The 12195-nt window shown below is 37.5% G+C and overlaps 2 protein-coding genes across 2 annotated transcripts in view; both read right to left on the bottom strand.

The window, feature by feature from the left end:
- Positions 1 to 427: 427 nt before the first annotated feature.
- Positions 428 to 6075, bottom strand: LOC128621858 (E3 ubiquitin-protein ligase TRIM50-like). Its single transcript, XM_053647872.1, has 6 exons — positions 5196 to 6075; positions 4107 to 4202; positions 3756 to 3986; positions 3078 to 3100; positions 2748 to 2878; positions 428 to 1297 (listed from the first exon to the last, which is right to left on the bottom strand). The coding sequence occupies exons 1-6, from the start codon at positions 5601 to 5603 to the stop codon at positions 729 to 731; spliced, it is 1458 nt and encodes a 485-aa protein (XP_053503847.1). The 5' UTR covers positions 5604 to 6075; the 3' UTR covers positions 428 to 728.
- A 2372-nt stretch (positions 6076 to 8447) lies between these two features.
- The window catches only part of atp1b3b (ATPase Na+/K+ transporting subunit beta 3b), a 27265-nt gene continuing 23517 nt past the window's right edge, over positions 8448 to 12195 (bottom strand). Inside the window, exons 6-7 of the mRNA XM_053646735.1 lie at positions 9584 to 9670; positions 8448 to 8849 (exon numbers count right to left, since the gene is read on the bottom strand). Of these exons, the coding sequence (XP_053502710.1) occupies positions 8682 to 8849; positions 9584 to 9670 (255 nt within the window). The 3' untranslated portion in view covers positions 8448 to 8681. The remainder of the gene's footprint in view (positions 8850 to 9583; positions 9671 to 12195) is intronic.

Here is a 12195-nt window from a genome sequence, read left to right as displayed (position 1 = left end):
ACTCTTATCCAGAGCAACTTACATTTATCTCATTTATACATTTGAGCAGTTGGGGGTTAAGGGCCTTGGTTAAGGGCCCAACAGTGGCAGCGCTGGGGTTCTGATCAGAAGCCCAACGTCTTAACCACTGAGCTACCACTGCCCTTAAATAACTAAATACCCTATAACTGAATAATTATATACATCTTAAATATAACCTTACATTTTCACTACATAAAAAAAACCTTTTCTCCCCATACAAATCCTTTATCACATAAAAATAAAAATTCAAAACATTGTGGGCAAATAAGTTTTAGAAAGGTATTTATTCATATGAAATGTTATTTATCTTATTTATAACTTTTTACAATAGTGAAACAACTGCAAAAATACATGAAATAATTTACATGTATTATGTCAATCACTTTGTAAGTAAAAGTAAAAAATCCACCCTTTTTATATTCCAGTACTATTTATAAAATTTCTCATGCCTGATATTGAGATTAAAGCCTGAAGGTCAAGTGGTATCTTCTTCAGGCTTCCCTGCCACAAATGAAGCAGACAAAATGTAGAAATGGAACAGTAATTAAAATTATTTAAAACTTTCAGTAGTTTATCAAAACAATGTAGAAATATAATTTCTCTCTAAATAGTTGTAAAGTTTTTCCCACTAGAATTATGGGTACCACTATACTATCAGTATAAAACTATCATACAGGTTCGTTGCCACAGCCATAATTGCTTCTAGACTAATCTCCGTAGGCTTCAGTGAGTGGGTGTGGCAGGGAGATTGGCAGCTTGTTGGCACCACGCTCTTGCCAGCACACGTCAAACAGTGGGTAGACCTTCCCCTGCAGCTCAGCCTGATAAGAATAAATGAATCCGAGCTCATCAGGACTGTCCGCATTATAAAACGTCAGCTCTCCTCTTTCATAGTTCAGGAAAACCCCCAAGCGGTGTGGCTGACTCATGAGGGGCAGAGTGACACGAGGAGTGCTGAAAGCCTCATACAGCCTCCCCTCCTTCAGCCCAATCAGCCACACTCCCCCCTCAGGGCTCTTGGGTAGTTTACTCTTACGGCAAGCAGTCCCTTTGATTAACCCCAGCCTCCATTTTGGCTTCTCTCCCACCTGGACCTCCCAGTAGTGCTTTCCTGAGGAAAAGCCACGGTTGGCCAGTACACAGTAGCTGTAGCTGAATCGCTCAGGATTGTTGGGCAGGCGGTTGACGAGGACTCCACACTGTACACTGGTGTTGTCTTCACTGAGCTGCAGCATGGGGTGAGCTGTGAGAGAGTCAAACTTCAGGCATTCAGGAGCTGTAGAAAAGGGTAGAGCAGGTCTACATTTACATTTCACATTCATGCATTTAGCAGACGCTCTTATTCAGAGCAACATACAGACGTGTACTGAAGTCTCAATGACATGTCAGTATAAATCTTGGGCATTCATTCTAATAACACCTGCTCAGTGGTGGTGCTATGGTGGTCCCTTTCCATTGATGGATGGTGTAGAGTAGTGCTGACAAATTGTTCATATCAAACAAATGACCGTATATACACTCACAACCACTTTAACAGAAACGCATGTACCCCTGTTCATTCATGCAATCATCAAATCAGCCACTCATGAGGCTGAACACTGGAAAAACATTGCCTGGTTCCTGTTCCTCAACAATAGATTCCTGTTCTTGGCTGACAGTAGTGGACTCTAACCTATTGTGGACTTCTGCTGTTGTAGCCCATTCACCTCATGGTTTTAACTGTTGTGTGTTCTGATATCCTATTCTGCTTAAGACGGTTGTAGAGAATGGTTATTTGAGATACCATATCCTTCTTATCATCTTGAACCGGTCTGGCCATACTTCTCTGACCTTTCCCATTAACGTCCACAAAAATGCTAGATTGTTTTTGTTTTTTGAAACCGTTCTTTGTAAACACTTGTGTCAACAAACACTGTTGTGTGTGAAAATCCCAGGAGATCAGCAGTTTCTGAAATGCTGACCGAGATCACATTTTCCCCATGCTGGTGTTTGATGTGAACATTAACTGAAGCTCTTGATCTACAGTGTCCTCCACTAATATTGGCACCTTTGGTAAGTATGAGCAAAGAAGGCTGTGAAAAATTGTGTTTATTGTTTAACCTTTTGTTCCAAGAACTAAAAAAATGTAAAATATCAATGGGAATATACTTCAAATATATTTTTCTCATATGCATAGGGGTGCCAATAATTGTGACACACATATTTAACAAAGCTTTATATATATGTATATATATAAACCTGTGCCTGATATCCATGATATCAGCTTTATATATATATATATATATATATATATATATATATATATATATATATATATATATATATATATATATATATATAAAGTCTGTCTGATATCCATGAGAGCAGAGTATTTTTGTGAATTGTTTTAACAAAAGATCAAAAGGTTAAAAAATAAAGAATTTTTCACAGCCTTCTTTACTCATATTTACCAAGGGTACCAATATTAGCGGAGGGAACTGTACTTCTGCATGATTTTAAGCACTGTACTGCTGCCACTTGATTGACTGATTGGATAATTGCATAAACAAACATGCAGGTGTATGAGGAGGGTGTTCCTATTAAAGTGGTCAGTGAGTGTATATTGTGTTATTGTTTCAGACAGCTATAATTATATCCAAAATATGAGCATCAATGTACATAAGAAAATATTCATAAGAATTTTAACTTGGCTCTACATGCAACATTGACTGAATCCACTCTTTTACCTGGTAAAACTCTCCTGTGTAATCTCTTCCACACAGTCATTTTGATGTCACTGTGATTAAAGCCTGGGTTAAAGCTGATGGAGCTGTAGGTCCTCTCCTTCCTCTGTTCTCTCTGCTGGCTCTCTCTAAACCTGAAACATCACACACAGCTCTGAGAGTAGCAAAGATATTTCTTTGATCACTGCAGAGAAGCCACAATAAAATACATACTCAATCCACTTCCTGTTCAATGATTGTTTTAGTACATTTTGTTTTTCTTTTTCAAATTCAGTGTTATTACTGAGAAAGTTTATTAAAAATCATACAGATTTAAATGAAAATGTTGCTTACCTTGGAGCAATAGATCCATATTTCTGAAATGAAAAACAGATAAATACAAGTTGGTCCAAGACAAGATGTGTCTTGATGCGTTTCTGAAGGTAGTTAATTTAGCAAAAATTATTAAATGCATTAATATTACATTTCCCCCCATATAATAAAGGTGTTTACAGAAAAAGAGATGTTTAAAAATTGTATAGTGTCAAATAGTCTACATATTTAATAAAGTATAAAATGCCAAATTAAACTTTAAATACATTAACTTAAAAATAAATTTAAAACCCTTATTTCATCTTTTACATAATTACTTTTAAAAGTTTTTTTTTTTGCTGCAAATGTTAGATTAGGGCTTCTATTGTCTTATCAGTATTTGGTGAAATAATGTGTTGTGTAGGAGATAACATGATACCTCTTAAATATTAACTCCTAAACTACCACTCCACATTTCCTCATCTTAGTTATAGTGTATCTGTCTTGTACATAATATCCATAAGCTTTGAAGAGGTATGCCTGAATTAGTTCATTGTGTAAAGACACTTTATAAGGATGTCGATATTATAAAGCTTACACAGACTATATAGAGTATAATATTACATGAGATGTAATAGTGAATAAGAGCATTAGTGATACTGTTACATTTTTTGTGATTGTTATGAACTGCTCCATGGCCAGTTTTATAAAAACACTCACAGTGATGAAGTCCAGATGGCCCTCATTGCTCAGGGCTTCCAGTGTGCCTTCAGCCTCCTGGAACTTGGCCAGCAGTTGGCTCATGTGATCAGCCTGGGTCTGGATGGAGGCGATGAGAGTAGAGGCAGTGTTCTCCACCTTTTGCATGAAGCTGGCCTCCTCGAGCTCCACACAGTGTCGCAACTCTCCAAACTCCTTCCGGACCACCCATTTCAGCACATCCGACTCATTCTACACACAACCCAGAAATTGTTTTTAGGTTAAAAAAAATCATATAGTCATCTGTTTTGAAATCACGTGTCATTATTCAGAAAGTTCTAAACCTAACCCTGATTAATGGAGTTAACTCACTGTAATGCGAGACTTGTTGTAGGCCATTTTACAAATCTGCTCCTCCAGCTTCCTCTTCTGTGTCTGAAAGTTAGTCATCAGACAGGAAATGTCCTCCTGAGGAAAGATGAAAAGCACAATGCTCCAATGCACTTTGCTGCATGCTTACTTTCATTACTTTTCTTTTTTTCCCCCCATGTGAAAATAACAGGAATATTCTTATTCCAGCATTTGTGTTCTGTGGTGTATTTTTGATGCAGACTGATTATAAGAGGAAATTCAACTGTGTCCTTGAAAATCCAATTACAGCAGAAACAATGAATCCTCACTACATTTATTGAAGTCGGTTTCATATTATTTCTCAGCACACAAGCAACAAATATGTTTGTAGGTTTTACAAAGACAAATGTGAATCCCTGTAAAGGTTTTATCTTTAATGTACAGATACAGCTTTTTTTTTTTTTTTTTTTAAATGTACTTTAATGACCGATACCAAAATTATTTTAACTAAAAAGATATTAGGTGTTTTAGGTTTCAAAGATGTAGAAGTAAAAATAATTTTTTTTTTTTTTTAAGTTAATTGCACATACTTCATGTATTTTTTATTTTTTAAAAAAAATAAATTGTACACCAAACATTTACTTAATAATAACCTCCAAACTACCTTTTTGCTATCCTCTGAGCAGCTTTTGGATGTTCCCAGTTGTAATATTTTTCAAAAATAGATCTGGAGCTCAAGAGGGTTATAGTAATACTTTGAGTTCTTTCTTTGGATTATTTTTCTGTTAATTTAGCCTTATGCTCTGTACAGTGTTTCATCTTTAATATAGACGTACATCTCCTGCAGAAGCAGTGGGGGTTGCAATTCTTTCCCCACTGTATATAAAGTGCAAAATTTGGAAATATATTTAACATCCTCTTACCTCATGTATTCACAATTGGTGTTGAACTTCTGGAATTTCCTGGATAACTTATTACTGAAAATTATTCAGCCAATATACTGCAGTATGTGTATAACTGATTGTATCAAATAAGATAATAATAGATAAAAAAAATCTAGCAAAATATGGTTGCCATTCCAATTAACTGTAATTCTCATTGTTATTTTACCTTCATTCGGCTGTAGACGCTGCTGATTGGGGTGACCTTGTGTGCTCTGTGGCTTCCAATGCTACCACACAGTCCGCAGATCAGCGTCTGATCTTCCTCACAGTACAGACTCAGGGGGTTATGGTGTTGGTTGCATGTCTCTGGAGGGCCTTGTCCTGGTTCATTGATCTCCCGTAGGGCGTCCACAATGCGTGCCAGCGCCACATTAGGTGGAGGGCTGTCCCCATCCACGGCACAGCGACATACAGGACACTGGAGCTGCCCCAGAGGATCCATGTCTATAGACCGCACACAGCCACGGCAGTACGAGTGGCCACACTGCAGCATGAGCGGCTCAGAGAAGACCTCCAGACACACAGGGCAGCGCAGTTGCTCCTCTAGTGACTCTAGACTGCTGCGTCTGGCCATCGGACACAGAGATGTCCTAAACTGCCCTTGAATACCAAGGGTTTAAAAGAGCTCAAACTTGAGGTTCACTCTAGTTCAGCATGGCTGTGTTTATGGCTGAGGTTTTTTTTTTTTTTTTTTTTTTTTTTTAATTTCCAGTGTGTTTGGTGGCGTTCCTCAAAGTAGCTAGGCTCTTTTCTGTATATGGAATGAAGTTTTAAGCAAACAAGCCTTTCGGATAAGAGTTGCTCTCACCTTGTTTTCAACAAAGCCCCAGCTAAAGGTTTTAGTGCTACTCTGATTCAGTTTATCACAACACTACTAAATGTTACCTGAACCTCATAACATGGGTCACCTTCAGTGATTGTAACTGTATCAGCCACTGATTGCATAGCAGTGTAAACTCCTGACTCTGCACTAATGTTCTTATTATCAGAGGAAAGTGAGATTAAATGACTAAAAGCAAATTACAAACTAAAAGGGAATTTCAAACACTGCACATGATAAAGCATTTCCTTAAGCCTTGTTTTTGGCATCACAGAACTGAATATGGGGTTGTTTTAAAAAAAAAACACATTACATGTAATCTCTAAATGTACAGTGTGGATGTTATTTTACTTATTTATTGGTACATTTTAGAGTTTCACCACCTAGTGCTCACTAGTTTTGTTTGTTTTTGCTCACATTCAATTATATCACAATACCCTAAAAGACCTACAAGAATAGAAAGCCATTGAAATACAGGACATGCTTTAACAAATGCTTTGGAATGTTTTTGATTAATAGTAAATCAAATAGAAAGTTTGCAGGAAAAGATTCATAGTAAACAGATCATCTTAGTACATTTCCCTTTTGTTAGTTTTTGGAGGGCTGCTGTGTTTACATAGGCATGTTTGACGCACACTGAAGGTGAGCTCACATTCTGGCATAGAAAGGAACTGCTAATATTGTTGTATATTACTTTTAAGTATCTGCTCATGGACTGAGCCTAGTCTTTGTATTTCTGTTACTGAAATTATGGAAAATTCCAATAATTAAGAAAATAAATAAAACTAAAATCACCTTGGTAAAATTATTCAAATTAAAATAAAAGTTTGAAAATAATTTCCACATTGTGAAACAAAACACAACTTGGTCTACACACAACATCTAGGGGGTAACATTTTATATTTTCTAATGTGGTTGGCTAAAAACCTGCAGAGTCTGTTTCCAGATACATTTCTTTTCTCAGGACTTGGTCACTACTGTACTTCTTATGTTTTGCATACATTAGACTAATTATATCGATATTATCTGCTTAAGAGTAGCAAGGTGGCAAAGTGGGTAGCGTTGCCACTTCATAGCTTCAGGGTCCTTGGTTCAATCCTGAGCTCAGGTCTTTGCAGGATTTTGCACTTTCTCCCCATTTCTGTGCGAGTTCTCCCGTTTCCTCCCACCTACCAAAAACATGACAGTAGGTGAATTGGCTACTCTAGCCCCAGCACCATCAAGCTGCCACTGTTGGGCCCTTGAGAAATCTTAAGCCCTTAACCCTCTCTGCTCCAGGGGAACTGCATCATGGCTGATCCTGAACTCTGACCCCAACTTCTTAACATGCTGGTATGTGGGGGAAAAAATTGCTATAACATGCTATAATGTATATGTGACAAATAGAGCTTTCTTCTTCTACATTGTCCCTGAATGCATGTGATGGACAGACATCCCATACAGGGTGTAGTCATGCCTGCACCCAGTGTTCCCAGAACAGGGTCTGGATCCATCACAACCATGACCAGGAAACAGCAGTTACAGAAGATGAATGAATAGATAAATTAAAATATATTAATCATCAAAAATTAGTTACTTCTCAGAATCTAAAACAAAACACTAGCTTTGTACAATATAACATGAATACATTACATTGTATTTAAGTGAACTGGTCTATTTATTTTTATGGCTAGTCTAAATTGGTAGAAGGATTATTTAAAGAAACGATTTTACTACTGCAGTGATGGTCATGGTGTTGGACTTATAATGCTGAGCAAACATTTTGGAAGCCAATGGAACTGCCTTTGTCATGAAGACCTGGCAACCCATGAGTTGAGCTTTCTGGTGCCACCTATGGGCAAGACACCAAACTCAAAAGTCTGTAATGAACTAATCACTTGCAAACTGTGTCCATGTTTAAAATCTCCTTTATTTGAAGTTGTTTCCATACAGATCTTAAGGCATCTGCACAAAGTACAGTTTCTGCAGAGGTTTTAAAAAATCACTTCCCTTGAACGGAGGATGGATTCGAAAAACGAGGTGGATAGACTTTTTTTTTGGGTGTCCCACCCCACCCCCACTTAATAACATTTTCTTTCTCCAAAATCTTAAATTACAATTCTTATTACATATATAATATCATAACCTTGATTACTTACAGCAGTCAGACATAGTGAGAGTGATGATACAGAAAAAAAAGGTGTCTAAAATCCATTAAATATATACATATAGACTTCACATTATGGCACTCGCATACACATACATACATACACTCTCTGTCTCTCTCTCTCTCACTCACTCACACACACAGCAGGCTGCACAGCACTATAAGAGGGAATAGACATACAACTCTATGCTCCGACACGTCTATTTACAGGTCCCTGCTTCCTGCACGATGTCACTAGCATTGTGTCTTACAGAGATGGTTTGAAGGCGACTGAATGTGCACTTACTTGTATTAATCTTTCCAGTGAAGGGGTTTGTGGGTAGAAGGGAAAAGGTGTTAATTTGAAATCTAAATATATTATATTATATTATATTATATTATATTATATATATATATATATATATATATATATATATATATATATATATATATATAAATAACACACACACACACACACACACACACACACACACACACACATTGCTATATGAGCAGCCCATTGCACCATTCTGAACCTACCTTCAGAGTACAGTACAGATAAATGTCAAGCTCCCTTAAGGTGTTCAGAAGGTAGTGTGACATGGGAGGAGCGAGGGGCTACCTCACGCAAGTGTGTGTAAGGAGAACGGGTAGGGGGACTGGGATGCGAGTGATGGACATCGTGCAGCTCCAGTGAGCAATCCAAGCTACTTGGTCACATGGACGCGGAACGTGATTCGACCCAGGAACTTGTCACGTTCGTCGTTGTTGCGCAGGTCGGAGCCCTCCACCTTACACTCGATGGTCAGGGGTGTGTTATAATCCTGCTCGTGTAGCTGCAGCTTCACAGCCACCAGTGGCTGCACATATTTAGTCTGCAAAAGAAAATATGGGGAATGCAAAAACAACAAAAGTTTTTTTAAATGGTAGTTTGAGGATTTGGATGGTATCTTTGACTGGCGATTTAACACCACCATGTTTCCAGGTATCTTGCATGTGAGTACTGATAAATATCACAGATATTATACTTGGGTATATTGTAAATGGTTAAGACAAACAGGGGATGGTAGAAAGTCCCAAAAAGAAAACTTTCAGAGCCTGTAAACTAGCTCTAGTCTAGAAGTCTATTAGCCTAATCCTCAGGCGACACATTGCTGATATAGTTAGCATGTTGGATAGAAAAATGCAGAGTGAGACAGCTTTAAAAGTAAAAAAGTAACGACACAGTTCGTTCTTTATTGAACCCTGCATTTACTGACAACTTGACACAGGTTTTCTCATAATATTGTATATTTGTATATAGTATACACAATAGCAATTCTTCCAATTTCCTCCAGAATGAAACTGTTGTTTTTTTGTGCAATACAGCATATGAACAATGAAATTAAATGACAACAAGGAAATAATAAAATATGAAAATTGTAAATATTGAGAAATTTACTTTTCACTTAAGGGTCCTAAAAGTCTGACCTGCTGGCTGTAGTGTGACCATTCCTGATCTAGTGGTAGGAAAATTCTGCTGTAGAATTACGGATATTACCCTCATTACAGTTAACAGGGCTAATTTCCATTCCAGCATTGGCATTTTTAATTCTGTTATGATACTCACATGTGCTTTCTTGCCATAGTAGGGGAAGTACATCTTGTCAATGTGGCCCTCAGTTGGGAAATACTGCATCTGCAGAGGAATTTCTCTCTGAAACAGAAAGTGGAGGAAGGGTGAGATTGCAGTCCTATTCTTTATTGAGAATGGCAATCGATGTGTCCTGTGCTGTTGCCTATAGCAACAGGCTCTTCTCACCCGACTAGCAGAACTGGATGATGGCCAGGTGAAATTTGTAGCATGTTACTATTCTTGACATACCATCAGGAACACAAAATCACCCCCCCGCAACACAGTCTCTCATTCATGTTCAATACAGCAAGGCAGATACACACGCCAGCTTTAGTACATACACCTCTCATTTAAGGATGCACACGCATTCCTCTGACATGTACACTACCAAGAGATAAGACATTCCAGTAGTTTTTATTTTGCATGTCCAAATTATACCAGATGTATTTTCCTCTGAAAACACTTCATAACCAACTGCTTAACACTGAACAAAATGATGGAATCACACAAATTCATTAGTAACTGTTTCCTTTAGCTTTCCAACAATACTTAAGTTGGAAAGACCTGTTATCACTTTTCAGAGCTGGAAAGGAGTAGAGATGGCTGGCTACCCAAGAGGAACAATCCCTGTATATGAAGGAGATGTTACAAAATGACGCCATTTTACTTTCTTGCACTGCTCTACAGTGTCTCTCTGTGATTCAGTTATGTTCTCTAAAAGAGGTCCTATCATTAGTTTAGAATGCAAATAATGCTTGATAGTGATTTAAACTGAGACCGTAAGGTTTAAATTAAATTCTGATTCATTAACCAGTCGATTTGTTTTGAAGTCTCTATAAATATTTTTCATCTGAGTCACTTTTAAATGTCAACAATACATATTTCGAGCATTGTTTCCATCATTTTGCAAACAATTATGATAAGCAGTAATTCAGGTAAGGGTAGCTCTTCAAATGCCTCAGTGTGGCTGTAAAATGGGACTCGCATACAAAGGGTTAGGCTTAACCTCAGAATTAGGTTATGACATGTTAATGTGTAATAGGTGGATCATGTGTGGGGGTCACATCTTTAAAATCAGATACATCAGAAATACTGAGAAATGCTGAAGACTGAAAGATGGATTTACACGCAACTGTCTGTGGGATATGAAGCAAACAAATTTATAGTAGGTTATAGGACTGCACAATTAATCGAATATTGAGCTCAATTATGATTTTGACTGCCCACGATTACATGAACATGATCGACTGCGATAATGACGTTTAAATTTTGTCCACCACTCATAGAAAATTCCGCTGCATATCAAATCAAGCGCTTTCTAAACTTACAGCCAGTCACCAGAGTGGTGCAGGGATGACGTCATTTTGTACGCCAAAACCTGGAAACGAGTTAGCATTTTAACACTTCAGCGCACGATGCGAGCTCCAGCGCTTGCGCAAGGGGAAATCATGACACTAACATGTTGCTAAATGGGACTACAGACGTTGTCAGGACATTAAACGTCATCACGCCGAACAGGAAAAAACTTTGCAGATAAACTGGTTCGGGTATGCTGTGCACAATTCCCCAAAAAAACAGTGGATGAAGATTCATCCACAGAGTAAATCCGCATTATGCAAAATGTATTAAATCAAGTTTGGAAAAGTTATCGGAAGCTTGGTGATTGTGACATTAAAGTCAAGCGACCGTGGTGTAGTTCGTTTATAATAATAATAATAATATGGTTAGCTGTTTATTTCTGGCGATTGTTTTTAGGCTTCAAAATTCATAAACGTTGTGTTCCTTTGTGAAAATCTTGATGGACAAAATGTGTTAGTATTGTAAACTTTTGTTGACCACAGTGCTTTTTTTTTTTTTTTTTTTTTTTTTTTACAATAATCCTAAAGCCTATGGGAAAATCCTATTGGGTTTTTGTCAATCCAATGACGTCATCCCTGCACCGCTCTATTGGGTGATTTGGCTGCGTCTCTCCTCCTGTAAACACTGTTATTGCCTTTTCTGCATAGGCCTGAAATCTTTTCATTTGGTTGCATATTGTTATATTGGATTGCATATTTTCACTTGGTTGATGGTATTTTTATTTTTACTTATGCTATATTTTGGGTACAATTTTATTTATATTTTGCTTCTACGAGATGATGCACTTTAAGGACCAGTCTAATTTGATGCACAGATTTGTACATTAGCAGAAATGTAGAACAACATGGAGGTGAAAGCAGCGGTCTGTTTATTTAGATGTGAAAGTGCAATAAAAATATGTTGTCACTAAATTCAATTAATAATCATGATCTAAGTATTGATCAAAATAATCATGATTATCATTTTGGCCATAACCTTGCAGCCATAGTAGGTTATAAGAAAGTTAGCCTGCTAAACTTCAAACCAGGGCCAGTATGAACAAAGCCTCTAGTGTGGGCAAAATTGTGGTCTTGCCTGCCAAAATTGGGGAAATTTACTCCGATATTTGGGCGAATAAACAATTAGTGTACTCATTCACGCTTTTCCTGGTAAATCATGCGCTTCGCGTGCAGCCTACTTCTTGCGCACATCCATTGGCTCAAAATGCGATTTGCAGTGATGTGACTGTCTTACTTCATGCTTAAGAT

This window comes from Ictalurus furcatus, chromosome 17 (assembly GCF_023375685.1).
Source record: "Ictalurus furcatus strain D&B chromosome 17, Billie_1.0, whole genome shotgun sequence".
Taxonomy (NCBI): Eukaryota; Metazoa; Chordata; class Actinopteri; order Siluriformes; family Ictaluridae; genus Ictalurus; species Ictalurus furcatus.
The sequence above is the reverse complement of the archived record's forward strand: the minus strand, read 5'-3'. Positions and strand labels throughout refer to the sequence as shown.